At 35.0% G+C, this 16,471-nt stretch overlaps 1 protein-coding gene across 3 annotated transcripts in view; it reads right to left on the bottom strand.

The window, feature by feature from the left end:
- LOC136033725 (meiosis regulator and mRNA stability factor 1-like) overlaps nt 1-16,471 on the bottom strand; it is a 169,892-nt gene that overhangs the window by 60,800 nt on the left and 92,621 nt on the right. For all 3 annotated transcript variants that reach the window (XM_065714616.1, XM_065714617.1, XM_065714618.1), the window contains one exon: nt 13,783-13,958. In XM_065714616.1, coding sequence (XP_065570688.1) covers nt 13,783-13,958 — 176 coding nt within the window. The remainder of the gene's footprint in view (nt 1-13,782; nt 13,959-16,471) is intronic.

Here is a 16,471-nt window from a genome sequence, read left to right as displayed (position 1 = left end):
GATTATTCATTTTTTCCGATATTATTATAAACTTTAAAGTATCTGATTTTTATGTATTTGGAATCAACATTAAAATTGAATTCGTGAAAGTGAATTCGTAGCCTATTGTTAATAAAATAAATTTTTCTAGAGGTCCAGATACCACTGCCACGGGTCGCATTTAACTTACGTTCATTATGAGGAATTGTTTGATCACGAAGAAAAGAGAGTACTTTTAGGAACTAATATTAAATCATGTGTTATTTTTTGGCAGAAATTAATTAAATAGGTGAATCACACCAACACATTATGTTCATCATTTTTAGGTATATTCGAATTTTAAAAGCACAAAAAATAAACCTGAACAATTCTTCAAATATCGTTTTAGAGTTTTAGTAAACAATTATAGTGGCCAACAAACGATGTAAGATGTCGGTTGAAAACAGGAGAAGAGGATGGATGTGATTATAGTTCAACTGGGAGATATAGAGGGGGGATATCATCATACATTTCATTAATTGATTTCAAATGTTAATTTTATAAATATTTTTCAAAGATATTTTTTCAAACAAAAGTAAAAAAGTTGTTAAAACCTAAAAAGACCCAAAATAAAGCCACAGACAACTCAAGCTCAAAATATACAAAAAATACTATATTATTGGTTAATAACTGACACCCATGATAAACAGATATTAAAATGAATGTTCAAGATAAACTTATAAAGAGCAGAAATAACCACCGATCATCACATTATGGCTTCATTTTAAGTTTAGTCCCAGAAACCGTAAAACTTATAATGAGACACGAGACACATCTTAAAATTCCGACCACCCCCTTTCCTACCTAAAAAAATTCCAAAATACATTGTTTTGCATCACTCTTAGTAGGGAAGATACTAAATATGAATATTCCCTATCTAGCTTGTGCTTCAGTAGATAAGCAAGACAATCGAGCAAACAATAAAAAAGACCTTCCTCAAATCCCGTTCTTTACGCTTAAGTCATAAAATTCGACGGCCCTTATGTTTGAGTAGCCTTTCTTAAAGAATTTTAACAAAAAGTCGAACTTTAGCGTAAAGAGCATGGGTTGAGGAAGGGGCGAAAAATTTTCAGCTCATTATAAGTTTTAATGTTGCTCGTAACTTTCAGTTGAAAAAAAATCAAATTCAATTGATGATCGTTTATCAAGTAATGCTAAGAAATAAATCTGTAAAATTCCCCTCCATCGAAAATCCCCCCTCCACAGAGAATTCCGCCTCAATTTTTTGGTATATTTCCCATAACAAGGACTATATGTGAACAATGAGAAAATTGCACAGCTTATGGCTTTATCCCCAGGTAATATAGGGGGTCATGTCATTCCCATAAGCACAGTTATTAGACCTTTTTCTGCTGAATTGAATGGCAATCTCAAAATTTTGATCGGATGTCTTTGGGGCAAAGGGGCATGGAAGGAGGGCTTGTTACCCCCTAATATTTTTGGTCAATTAAAAAGGGCACTAGAACATATCTTCATTAACCTCTTAAATTTTTGGGGGTGTTTTCCACCTTTTTAAAAATCAGGCAAATTTTTTTTACGCTCGTACCTTTCGATAGACAAATTATAGTTAATGAATTTTAGATATTTAGAGCCAACATAAAAAGCCAATTCTTTTGATGTACCTATCGTTGTCAAAATTCCTTTTTTTAGAGTTACGGTTGCTCTTGGGCCGAATCTCAGGCAAATTTTCTTACGCTCGTACCTTTTGATGGACAAATTATAGTTAATGAATTTTAGGTATTTAGAGCCAAAATAAAAAGCCAATTCTTTTGATGTATCTATCGTTGTCAAAATTCTCTTTTCTAGAGTATCAGTTGCTCCTTACTTACTCTCTCCTTACTTACATTACAGTTCACTACCACGAACTATTTGATTAGTAAGCAGAAAAATAGGGCTAAATCTTTTTCTTACTTTTATCCATCGTGCTGTAATAATAACACCTACGATAGTTATGACATATTACAAGAAACTGTTAAAATTGAGTTATCTCTAATACCTATACCGTTGAAGTGACAATACACGAGCATAGTGTAAAGAGTGAGAATGCCCTCAACGTTTTCAATCGAGCACGCAGAACAGTTTAGATGATGTTATTGGTACCGTCCTGTATTGTCATGTCTAGTTTGTTTTCAAGTCATTCCTATTAACACTGTTACTCTGGCTGGAAAAGTACTTTTTATGCAACAAGTTATCCTTATGTAATGCTGTTTCTTCACCTGTCAGGAATGAATTTAATCCTGGGTCCACATTCCTTTTTTTTCAAGACAGCTCACGCCCAAGGGGTGCAGAAAAAATGCAAAAATTTGCATTTTAAATGTTCCATTTCATTAGCTATAACGCAAACGATGAAACTAGAAACTTGAGGTTTGGTGGAAAACAGTTTTTTTTTGTTAAGACTGCAATTCCAAACAACCATAAGTTTGAGAGTTGAAGGGGGGTTTTACTCATTAGGGGCCCTCAATCGTTCATAATCACTGGATACTGTGAGCATTATTCAGAGAAGGTACAATTAAGGTGACTTGACTCTGAGAACTGTTCCCTATACTGATACCACAACAAACATATACCTGAATAACGGAAGGGGGGAGGGTTTGCAAGATTTCCTATTATGAGCCACAATGCTTGGCACTAGAAATGAACCAAAAGCCAACACAACATCCATGGTATAATGGGACGATCACACTATGAGTAATAGGTGTAAATACAGAAGAACAAAGAAAAGAAAAAGAACAAGAACAAACTCCCTGAAAATGTATGTACACTTCCCAGTAATCATTACTATATGTAAACAAAGGTCAAAGTTTGTAATTTGCAACCCCTACCACGGGGACTACGAGGGAGTAAGTCGTCCCCAAAGACATAGTTATTATGTTTTTCGACTATGATGAATAAAAGAGTTATCTCAGAATTTTGATCCGGTGACTTTGGGGAAAAATGAGCATGGGAGGGGGCCTAGGTTCCCTCCAATTTTATGATCACTTAAAAAGGGCACTAGAACTTTTAATGTCCGTTAAAATGAGCCCTCTCGCGACATTCTAAGACCACTGGGTCGATACAATCACCCCTGGGGAAAAAACAACAAAAAAAAACAAATAAACACGCATCCGTGATTTGTCTTCTGGCAAAAAATGCAAAATTCCACATTTTTGTAGATATGAGCTTGAAACTTCTACAATAAGGTTTTCTGATACTCTGAATCTGATGGTGTGATTTTCGTTGAGATTGTATGACTTTTAGGGGGCGTTTCCCCCTATTTACTAAAATGAGGCAAATTTTCTCAGGATCGTAACTTTGATGGGTAAGACTAATCTTGATGAAACTTACATATTTAAAATCAGCATTAAAATGCAATTTTTTTTTTATGTAACTATTGGTATCAAAATTCCATTTTTTGGATCCTTACTACAGTACGTTACCGCGAACTGTTTGATAACACTTCATGCCATTGGTCAATAGACGGACACTAAAATGAAAAGAGTTTGGGTAAAACCACCAAAACCTTCTAAGGTCGAAGCGCCATTTCCAGGATTTTGCGGGGTAGCTTTCTATAAAAAGTTAATTTAATGTTTATTTAGTGTCATAAAATACATGGTTTCATCATTCACCATTTTATTCGATTTTTTTGTGACTTAGAAAAACTAAACCAACAGTAAGATCCCTAGGGAAAGAACATAGTAATAAAACCGATAAGCCCTTTTTTCTACTTTTTCTAAATTATCTCTAATAACCCTTCATGGACGATCTCCGTGTAATCTTTTTTTTTAATAATATACTAAGCTTATTAAGCATACAAACAATAATCACAGCTTGAATACAACACGTACAATGGAAATCAGATTAACTTTTTTGGTTGTCTGACCAAACAATCAATCAAAGCATGTTTTGGTTTCTCAATTCGATTGCTGAAGGAGTCAACAATCTTCTGATACTTTTTGCTTCTCCTGTCATATTAATGTGCGGTTTCGTCATTGTTCTAGACAGCTACAAGCCGGAGGAGTGCTATCAAGATCTCGTTTTTAATTCTCAGATCCAACCTCAAGAAACTTATCGAAAAGTTCCTACTTCGCAGAAAAAACTGCTTTATGATCTTCGATCTCTTTTTTCCAAGTTCTCAACTGCCAGTTACGTTTCTTCAACTTCTCTGTCTGAGAATTACTTACTATTTCTCCCCCATTTCTTGTTGGTTTTTCGCTTTTTCTTTTTGACTTCTTGTGGGAAGACAGTCCGGTGGCTTGCCCTTACACCTCTGGTTAAATGAGATAAACTTTTGTAATGGATATATTTTCCAGTCTTAGAAAGATCTTCATGCCATCAAGAACAACGATTTGAACATTCAATGTCTTTCCACTCATTCTATCTTTTTTTTTTTATCAGTTAGAATCTGATTTGACAATGAAAAACGACACTTGACAGCAGCACTCCCCTGGGAAAATCAAAGACTAGCTTTAACTAGTTAGGCCATTGCCTAGCTTGAACATTTTAAATTACCACACGCATTCATAATGATGTATAAAGAGGAGAAACCTAATTTCTCTAAGTTTGGCAGTTTGTATTCATCGCGTAAAGCGTATGTCTTCAGTCCGTTCAAGGGTAGCACTTTCACAAAACCTTATATATCGTTATGGTAGCTGGACCCTTTTCCTGGCTCCAGAAAGCCAGGTAATGACAAGTTCATAGCCTTTTGGTCACTTGTAATTATCCTTACTATTAGCAAAAAATTTTCCTTCAGAGTTTTACCTACACCTCTGATATGCTTTCCCGTCGCTTCACAGTATCTTCTAAAAGTTGGTATAGATATTTCTGTTGTCCAATATTTAAAAAAGTAAAGTGCTCTGAGAAGGTAGAGAGACCTCCTTTATTAAGAAATTCCCAGCAGGGATCGCCGCAACTGAGTTAAACGCATCATAAAGCAAGTGGATAAGAAGCTCATGACGTTGAAAGGTCACAGTCAAACCAGAAAAGATTATAGAACTGCTTGAAATAATCTTCGGTTGCGCCTTCATTATAGTAGAGAAATATACACTCGCCTTTCATCCCTCTCCAAAAGCCCTCTGTCTTAATTTTCTCTAAATTCGAAAGTTTCATAGCCTCAGAAGACTCGGAGGATTTCATAAAAGAAGGATTCTTGTCAAGAATGAATTTCAAGGAATACTTTGTTCTTTAAACTAAAGTTTGACTTTTTGTCCCAATTCTAACGACTGACTCCTGAAACACAAAGGCCGTTTAATTAGAATAAGAAGCTTCTTTTAAAGGTTTAAAAACTTTAGCGTGAAACGCGGGTTATTCAGGAGGGGGCTACCCCCCCCCCCCATATATACAGAATAATTTCTATTCGTTTAAAAATTTTAAGGTTGCTCCTTACCTTCATTTGAAAATAAACTTTTATTTAATATATTGTATGAAACGTTTTTTTTTCAGTAATTCATTCTAAGCATCTTTATCAAAAATATTATTATTAGCTGAGAATGACGTATATAAATATGTCATGCAGAATATGTAATTGCATCACATATACGGAATTATTTCTGCTCGTTTTAAAATTGTAATGTTCCTCCTTAATTTCAATTGAAAAAAACTTGTTTTTTTTTCTCAATTTAATATACAATGAAAAATCACTTTTTTTTTCAGGAATTCGTTCTCTGCATCTTTATTAAAAATTTTATTAGCTGAAAATGACATATATCAAGTTTTTTCAATAAATATTTTACCTGCAAGCTTGTCTATTCATGTTAAGTGGATGTCATATTCCAACCCAAGTTGAAATATGAAAGTTATTACCAATAGACAAGTCATCCCAGAAAGACCAAATACTTATGTTGTTGCGTCGGATTATGGTTTGCTACTTTATTATCACCAAGAGTAGCATAAAAAATATTGCAATGTAATTCCAAAATAGTAGTTACCGTAAATGGCATGTTATGTGAATAGATCATTTCTGAAAGAATTACAATTAGTTTGCCTCTGTATGGTGACTTCTGGCTTACCCTGATAGATTAAGCTAAACTTCATTTTCAATGAAAAAACTAATTAAGCAATGTATAGGTGCTGATGCCTGTCAACGCTTGGGTCCTTACCACCCTTTGATTAGATTGTATTGATTGTATTGTCTAAATTGTTTTGTTTTTCTTTCCTTTAGTGTTTTTCGTCCGCTTAAATTGTTAAAACAAGCATGTAATAAATAAATTATTATTATTAATTATTATAGCATTTCCGAAGTAATTTACCACAAAAAAATATTTTTCTTTCATCTCGAGTAAGACTTTTCCATGCTACATCTTTCAAACCAGGGTCACACTAACATTGCATTTCAAGGAATGCATGTCAAAAGGACGCGAAAATATGTAATTCCATTTTGTGCCAAAAACTGATTGTAGGTTTGAACTGACATGTTAACACAACCAGAAACTAATACATATTGATGTATTAATTTTCAGTCTCGTACTAATTATTAATAAATATATTTGAATAGCACTTTAAACAGAGTGTTAAAGTTGCTTGTAGTTTCGATTTTTTGTCTTCTTTTTAGGAGGCAGTATACAATAACACCAGTTTCAATGTTGAAAGAAGTCACTGGGGGATCAATGAGGTTTTTTTTAGCCGTGCACACAGTGTACCAATTGTGGCAAGGAAAAGTGTAACGAGAAAACATGGACAAGGAATTGGTCATAAGAAGAATTATAAATAAGCGGATTATTTTGAAACTTGAGTAAAAATTCCCTTGGGAACTGTGAATTCTCTTATTGATATTTTCATGGCTTATATATCATATAGGTCAAGATTTATCAGTTGCGAAAATAATTATAATTTCTGATATTATAGTCAATTATATTACGATAAAGGTGAGAAGTGAATAGAAAGGTGTTAAGAAGTAAAGAAGAAGTCAAGATTATCTTGATCAGATCCATATCTACAACCAGCATTGTTTTTACTCTGATAGAGGAAAGTCTTGTCTTGTCTATTTTATAAAACCAAGAAACAAAGGCTAGTTTACTGTACTCATTATATTGTCCTTTTTCTTGTTGAACTCTCACGAAGTAAATTATAAAAATGACCCGAACAACCAGAATCAGGCAAGCAACATATTCTTACAGTCCAGCCTTCAGTGCTACAAACAGGGGCAAAAATCCCTCAAATAGCACCACATCACATCAGACAGTGGATGGGAACCCAGTTGATTCGAGAAAGGACCCAAACCCCCCATCTACTTCACCTGGTAGACCGATACCTAAACTCTCTGCTGAGTCCCAGGTGCTGTATGATTTGATTACAAGAATTGATATTTCAGTCCGACAGATTTCATCTGAAATAGCTCTGCTACGAACTGAGCTTGCCCAGAAGCCTAGCTATGAAGAAATGCATAAATATGTAGATGGTGCATTTCTTGACCTTAACTCTCGGTTGCAGAAAATTGAAGAAAAATACACCCAGACTTCCCAGCAGACTGATGAGATACGAGAAATTGTAAGGGAAGAAACCTTCTGCCATCATGAAGCACAACGGAGAAAAATGAATATGATTGTAAAAAATATACCGGAACTAGAAGGAGTTGATGATGTAACTCAAGTGAAGCAAATAATTCAAAACCAGCTTCAACTTCCAGTGCCAACAATATTAAAGGCAACCAGGCTGGGGGAGAAAAAACCAACCACTCAGAATTCTGTTTCAAGATACCAGCCCCTTCTAATTCAGCTGCCAGAATCTGAAATTGCTCTGAAAAGACAGATTGTGCAAATGTCTTATGTGAAAAGAAAAAGCCTACAAACATTCTTTCGCAATGATGTACCCAAACGGTTTAGAACAGCTGGTAGTATTAGTGAACCTCTCTTAAGAGGACCAAAAAACTAATTGAGCATAAGACCATGAGCAGCAGCTCTATTGCTGACAAAGGGAAAGTAAACCCGGCTAGGAAAGTGTGAGCCAATAACCCTGGTACGATACGTCACTCCTACTCATTTCCTAGAATCCTTCTTGCGAATGTAAGGTCACTAGTAAATAAAATGGAGGAACTACAAATTATTCTTGGCAAAAACCAGATTGATATTGCTTGCCTTACAGAAACATGGTCTGCTACAGAAGATTCTTGCTCGATTCCTAATTATGACTCCCATTTTAAGCCCAGGTTGGACAAAGATGGTATTCCTCTATCTCATGGTGGAGGAGTTGCCTTTTTTTTGTAAGTGTACCCTCCCAAATCGGATCCTATCATTTTCTGAAATAGAGAACAACTCCAAAACTGAAGTTTTATGGCTCTGGACCAGACCCAAAAACTTCCCAAAAGACGTATCTTGCATGATTTTTTGTATTATTTATTACCCTCCCCGTAGTGGATTTAAGAAGGAGCTGACGGCATATCTGCAACTTTATACTGACAGAATTCGCCACAAGTACCCCTATGCTGCAATTACATTATGTGGTGATTTTAATTAGCTAGACCAAAAGTGGCTTAGCGCTGCTCTTAGTCTTGACCAGGTAGTAAAGTCACCTACACGCAGTGATAAAACCCTAGACTTGATTTTTACCAACGTTGAAGATTACTACTGTGCCCCGAAAATAGCCCCTCCATTAGGGGCAAGTGACCATCTATTCATCTTTTGGACCCCTTTATCATCCTTTCCCCCTAAACCATTGATCAGTTATTCATATAGACCCATTACTGACGAGAAGATTGCCCATTTCAAAGTAAAACTTAGCTCCAAATCCTGGGCCAATATCCTATGTCTTACCAATGGTGATGAAATGGCTTCAAGTTTTCAGCTGAACTTTTTCAGTTATACTGCGACACCTTTCCAGTGAAAAAAGTCAGTTACAAATCCAATTGTAAACCATGGATAAATAAAAAAATTTTGTGCCTAATAAATGAACGTGATAGACTCTTTAAGGAAGGATTTTTCCAGGAATCTCGAAAACTTCGAAACATTATTATTAGTGAAATTCGTAAAGCAAGAAAAGAGCATGGTGCTCACGTGCTCAATAAGTTACTGTATTCGAACCCTAAGAATTTCCACAAATGTATCCAAGATCTCATGGGAAAGGTCTCTTCTAAGTTTCTCTTACTGGATAGTAATGGCAACCCAGTGAGTGCAGACATCATAAACGATTATTTTACTTCAACTTGTAAAACTCACCCGCCACTCCAAAATATGCCGGCCAACAGTGCAGTGAGTGACATTCCTGTGATTAGAATACATCAGACCCAGCTTAAACTCGAAAATTTTGATACAAATAAGTCAGTTTACCCAGGTGATACCCCTACCAAATTGATTGTGAAATGTGCCCATTATTTAAGTGTACCTCTAACTGCAATTTTTAACCAATGTTTTGTAGATGGTATTTTTCCAGTGTGTTTTAAACGAGCTATTATATCACCTATACCAAAAAACAATACCCCAAAAGTCCCCTCTGACTTAAGACCAATAGCAAAAACCTCTATTTTCTCTAAAATTTTTGAAAGTTTTATTTACAATTTCCTCTTTGATGATATTCAAGATAAAATTAACCCAAATCAGTTTGGCTTTAGGCCGAATCATAGCACCACCCATTGTTTATGTTATATACTTGACACTGTTTTCAAACATCTTGAGTTAAGTAGTTCCTACGTTGAGGCTGTTTTTGCTGATATTAGTAAAGCCTTTGACAACTTGGATCATCAGACAGTTATTGATAATGCAAGGGCTTTAGGTGTCAGAGATTTTGTTTTACGTATAGTAGCTAGTTTTTTATCTGGTCGTGAGCAATGTGTAGTCCTCCCTAACGGAGATTCATCTGGTTTTACCTCAATTTCCTGTGGAGCACCCCGAGGGACTAAATTGGGTCCTTTAGCATTCTTAATTGTTTTTAACAATGTTTTACCAAACTTTGACAACACTTTTAAATTTGCGGATGATTTGACATTACTTAACCTTTGTCAAACCTCAAACACTTTGGGCGTTAAACTTGACTCACTCATTAACAACTTAAAGAATGATCTTGCCAATGTTAAACTCAATCTGAGCATACCGAAAAGCAGTTTAATGCTATTCTCCTTTTTAAAAAATATACCCCCAATCAATAATTACCTTTGCATCCCAAACTTAAACATGGTTAAGCTACTTGGTGTGCACTTGGACAATGACCTTAAATGGAAATCTCACTCTTTTCACTTATTTAAAACAGGTGGTTTTCTCCTTAGATCTTTCTCCCTTCTTAAACGGTTCTCCATATCAATCCAGAACCTTAAAATAATTTATTGTTCTTATATAAGACCTTGTCTTGAATATGCTTGCCCTGTCTGGCACCCTGGACTGACCAAATCCCAATGTTCTAAAATTGAAAGCATTCAAAAAAGAACTATAAAAATTATACTGGGGACGTCCTATACTACTTATGATGAAGGTTTGGCTAGACTTGAACTCACTACATTGGAATCACGACGTCACTTCCTTACCATGAACTTCGGGCACAAGTGCCTTAGTTCTGACTATCATCGACTTCTTCTTCCCCCCTTCAAAGAAAACCCCCCAATCCTTCCCAATACAAGACTTAATGCTCGTAGAGCTCCAAATACTCAACTTGACTTGTGTCCCCAAATGTTGACAATGAGGTACAAAAACTCTTTCGTTCCCTATTTTGTTTCGCATTTTAATAATTGATTTAACTTTGTAACTATGTTTATCCCTTAACATTTATTTTATCATTGTAATTATAATTGTTCTGACGTGCTTATGTTAGCTTGTGTGCTATTTTAGCCAATAAATCATATTCTATTCTAGTCTATAGATAATAATGATAAGGAAAGAGTTCACAAGAATATCTTCAAGGTGCAGAGATACAGCTTGCTGCTTTTATGGTGGAGCTAAACATTTCTTTTTTCACTAGTGATCATCTAGTCAAGACATTAAAAGTAATAGCAAAAGATCCGAAAGTGGCCCAAGATTTAGAACCAAAAATAATTCTGTCACAAAGAATATTCTACAAAGAATGAAAATTATCGGCTAATTCAGCTAATTCAACAACAGTCGAATTTACACTTCCAAAGTCCTTTGATCAGAAATTATCCAAACCCATGTTTTCAATCCTTTAGGGAAGAAGGGGATCAAAATATATTCAGAGGGTTTGAATTCCATTAAAGTATTTCTGTAGAACAAATATCTGAATTTCCAAGGATTTCATGTCTCTCCCCAAAAAATATTGTCTTAGGGTATCACGGAGAATTCTCCAATACAGCTAATCGGCTATCAACTATTTCTTTAGTTACCATCAGACGAACCTACTGACAATACATTGGATAAATATTTATGTGTTCTAGTGCAATAAACTAGGAATATGACGTGCTCAGAGTTGATTGGGATGATCACACTTGAACCTACCAATATTTCGGTTGACAGTATTTTTTCGCCATTAAAAGTTTTCGTTGTCAAAAATCTGTCTTTAAACCAGATTGGTGGATCTTGCCTGTAATGGTACAACTGTGATGGCTGGGGCCAACAATGAAACAAATAAAATATAAATAAATAAACAAACAAAAATACAAACTTCTATCAAAACTCAAGAAATCAAGGGACTATAAAAACTTATTTATTTTGTATGTATTAGTCATTCGGTCCGTCTATGTGCTGCCGCTGCTACAGATGGGATACCAAGGAATGTCAAGGAATTTTTGCAGATAGTTGTTAATTATAATCCCGATGGAATTCCACGAGTACTATAAAATAATCTTGAATGGACTGCTTAAACTTGCAGATGCAAGATGGCTTGGTGTTCACCAGTGTATTATGAGACTCCTTGATCAGTGAAGTGCTCCTGAACAGTTTTTTTGTGCTAGCAGAAGACCTGTAAGTTTCTGCAAACAAAATCTTGCTATAAACGAAGATATCGGTTCATAAAAGCATGTTTGCCCTTCCATAAACATGTTCTCAACGACATAAACTTCTTTAACTAATCAGCGAAGATTCTCATCAGACATTTGCAGTTTGAATATAAAATGTTGCTCAAGACTCTATGGAACAACTGTATTCAAAAAATTTTTCTTAAAGACTGTATAAAGATCAATGCGTCAAACCTGTGACATTTCTGATCATTAGAAGACATGGTTCTAGGAGCTGAATGCTCGCAATATCTTGTAACATCAGTCCCAAATGGTAGAATAGCTTCTGAGTATGTGAACACTTGCCGAGAAGGGCCTTTAAGTTTCTATATTACCACAGCAAGACGCAAGCTGAAGCGATTCTCGCACGGTGGTCCTTTTTTGAAGTTCCTTCGGTTTGTAAATACCAAGATGGCTCCAGAAACTTAAAGAACAAGTGTTCTGTCACTTGGTGTCGAAGGGAACAAATTTCAAATTTTTATTTCTGAACTCACACATTTTGACTCCCAGTGACGCAAGCTACCATTTGCTTTTAGTGTCTTCAAAACAGAAGATTTGAGCATAATGACTACAGGCTTTATGTAGAAAAAAGTATGCGAAACGAGAAACTTCGCCAACGAAAGGTTTTTTTTTCCAGACGTAGCTGAACTTGCCGAGAGTATGCTTTCCCTACCGGAGTCGAACATAGACTCACAAAGAATTTTTTCTTGGATGCCTAGTGTCAAGAAAAAAAAAGCGGAATAGATTCAAGAAAGAGAGTATTGAAGCAGTCCTGGTCATAAAATCGTGATTAAGAGCAAAAGACTCAGTTTCCTGCAAATATGTCCTTACAAACAATCAGATAAGACTTCATAATTCTGAAAACCCCTATGTAGCCCTTCCACCCCCTGATCAAGAAGATGAATCCAGAATCGAAGATAAAAAGGATCGGTGAACACGAACTACATTTTTTCCCTTTTTCTATGTATGTGAAGTGAAATTTTGATGATTAAGTAAAACACTATGTTTTCAGAACCTGCCAACCGATTCAAAAAGAAAGACAATTTGTGGCAAAACTCAATTTAGATACATAACCCGAATGGTGAACCAAGATCCTGCCCCTGGACACAAAAAAAAACATTTTAATTTATTTTATTTTCTATTTTTTCTTTTGCTTTGACCTGGTTTTGCTTATTACTTTTTCCTGGTTTTCCATCAGAGCAAATTGTCATTACCGTATGCAACTGCTTTTTCTTCTTGGGCTGCAGTGCTGCAGTCCTGACCGCGCAATGGGGACATAACTCAAGTGATGATGCTTGAAATTTGCGGATTCTGGCTCCCATATACAACTATAAAGTTTTCTGAACTTGCTGATAGAATTTCCCATACAGTCAGAGCCTTTAGTGAGATATGACAGAATTCGACTTTTCTTTTGTCGGAATAAATACCAATATATCAACTGATAAACTTGTTCGTGAAACCTCGGTGTGGCATTATTCTGTCCAAAAAAGCAAAATTTGGGGCTCAAGATAGCATAATCCTCTCCTTCTGATCTACCAACATTTCACAGTACTTGATAGTAATGGAAACCATGAGCACACCTAATAATGAGGGACGAGTTACTTTTCTTTCAGTGCACATGCTGTAAATAGGCAGTAATTATAAATGCAAAAAATAAAAGATATTAATAAGCGGAATTTTATTTACCGATGATTAAGGGTTATGCAGTAAACCATTCTTGGAAACACACATGTCATTCTGTATTTGGCTGGAAGGGGAAAAAGCAAAACTTTTTTTTTACATAGACCTAAAGCTATTTGAAGAGATCATCAAATGACAATTCATCCTCGAATTTTAGCTGTTTACAACTAACAAGTTTTTTTTTAAAAAGCCTGTTTTTGATTTACTTTTTCGATTTATCATTAAAGAAAATATAACCTTACCTATTTAGGTACAGTATGCCATCGTGAGTTTCAATCAAATATTTCAACTTGGGTTCAAAGTCCTTTAAGCTGATACAAACATTGGGGAGATCAAATTTAGCTTCTCTTTCTGCCCAGCCTCCAGTGCCCTCTCTTGGAAGTTGATAGTGGGTCTGGCAGACAGACGAACGTAAAAACTAAAAAGAAAACAAAAAAGGATGAAAAAGCAATAATAGATTTAAGAGATAGGAGAAGAAGCATCTTATGTATGAAGAAAAGTTTAATCCGTTATGTTCCACGCCAGGGGAGTTCAGTTGATGCTTTCAGGAAAAATTTGTATTCTTAGGGGGGCGGGAGGAGAGTCAGGGAACTATGAAATTTAGTTGAAATAAAAATATTCAGAATTTTTTTTTCCTGTCATAAAAGAGAATACGCTACGGTTGTCTTTTTTTTTAATCCGATCAAAAAGCTCTTTTGCTAGTTTGTCTTGCTAGTTTATCTTTAGCTAGTTTATCCTTTTTTCTCCTTATTCGTGTTACAACCATTCTCTTGTATTCCTTCCTGTTTCCCATTCCAAATAGAGTTCAAGAGTGCCACCGTCCCTAGCATTTTCTTTCTACGGGGTATCTTTGAAGGGTTGATATACATATTATCCCTGAGCCCAATGTCCTGAAGAATGGAAACCAAGAAAAAACAATAATTTAAACTTGGACAATATGAAAATGAGTCCGCTGTAAAGTGACTCTGAAAACCCCAGAAAATTGGAATGTGTGAATAAACTACATTAAAAAGGGAAGAGAAGCTGATAGGAGGAAACTCAAGGAAGCCATTTTAAAATATGGAGATCAGTGGCATCTAGCTTTAAAGCTGATTCTACTCCCATTGAGTATGGAAAAATTAGTTAGTCCAGTCTGTTTCAGGGGGGAAAAAAACAGGTAACACTTTATGATTAAAAAACTGAGCGTCAGATCTTGTGTTTTTACCCTCCTGAAAATGTATGTAATATAACGAGTTTACAGGGTCCATAAATCTTGTTTATGCAACACGTAAGTATCACTATTTTTGACCGAAAGTGTCCCCAAATGGAATCAAAACAGATAAATTAGAAAATATACCAGAAGTATCAAACTCGAGCACAGGGATCGTGGAATTTTGATTGTTTGGTAAAAAAAAAAATACTGTTTTAATTTCTTTCCTCTTCAAATTTCTGGATATTTTCCAATACTGTACAGGTTTCAGATAGAATGAAAGCGTGAATTTTGACAGATTAATAAAAAAAAAAGAGAAATTTTTTTTTCGAAGAAAAGAAAAAAGAAACTTAGATGAACTTCCGACCAGCAGAAATAAAGTTTTATCATTATTCAAACTTAAAGGACCAGAAATTACTATTCAATAAAATATGAAACACAAAACGAACAGAAATCAACAGACGAAAAGAAAGTTTTTCAAAGAAAATTAAAGAGAAACTTAAATGAACTTAGGACCAGCAAAAATAAAGTTCTAGCCTGATTCAAACTTTATACAACCAGAATTCACTATTAAATAAAATGTGAAATCCAAAACGAACCGAAATCTAAATAAATGATCACATCAAGCATAAAGATAACTGGCACTGATATAGATGAATAAATAAACCTTAGATGAATAAACATAGACAAAATAAACTATAGATGAATAAACAACCATGATAGAGTAACAGGAAAAGATATAGTAAAGAATAAAAAAGTTCGTGACTTTTTGAAGGAAGGAAATGAAGGGGTGAAGGAAGATTTATTTTGTGAGGAAGAATTAGTTACAGTACTAAAAGGACTAAAAGATAATAAGGTCCCAGGTGCAGATAGTGTGGTAAATGGGTTTTTAAATATGGAGGTTAAGAAGTTAAAGATAAAATATCAACGATTCTGAATATTATTTTTTTAAAGGGGGAAATACCTAGAAATTTTAGGTAAACTCTAATTAAACCCTTCTATAAGATAAGTGATGAGAGTGAGCGTGGTAATTATAGAGGTATTAGCTTAGTTTCTATAGGAAGCAAATTACTTAGTATCATGATACTTTTTTGACTTGGAGATGCTGTAGATAAAGTTGTAATAAAAGAACAGTGTGGTTTTAGGAAGGGGAGAGGATGCGTAGACCAATTTTCACTATTAGATCAATAAACTCAGAAGTGCCAGAATCTCCTTTAGTCCTCAGTTTTATAAATTATGTGCAAGGGTTTCATTCACCTGATAATAGAGCTTCAGCGAAATGAGCTTCATTGTATTGTATATCAGACAAATAAGTTAAAGCCATTAGTGCTATGTATGAGAATAAAACTGCTGCGGTTAAGGTGGGAAATGAGGTTAGTAGCTGGTCTCGTATTAGATTAATAATTAACCAGAGCTGCGTTTTATCCCCGCTATCATTTTGATGTACTCTGTCCTAAGGAACACAGAAAAGGCAATGGGAGAACACGGAATCAAATGGAGAAGTAAAACTCTCCTAGAATTAGATCAGGCTGATGATTTAAGTATTCTAAATGACAAAAATGTTAGCAATGTCAATAAATTTTTAGAGGTTCGAGTTCAGGGTGCAATAATAGGTTTAAAGAAGACTTTAGGTCAGACTTTTTTTATAGGTTTGAAGAAGATTGTTAAGAAGACTAAGTTGCCAAGACTAGGCACATTGATTAAGCAATAAGTGAAGATGGAATGGTGATTTTGAGTAACGA

This window comes from Artemia franciscana, chromosome 12, assembly GCF_032884065.1.
Source record: "Artemia franciscana chromosome 12, ASM3288406v1, whole genome shotgun sequence".
Taxonomy (NCBI): domain Eukaryota; kingdom Metazoa; phylum Arthropoda; class Branchiopoda; order Anostraca; family Artemiidae; genus Artemia; species Artemia franciscana.
The sequence above is the reverse complement of the archived record's forward strand: the minus strand, read 5'-3'. Positions and strand labels throughout refer to the sequence as shown.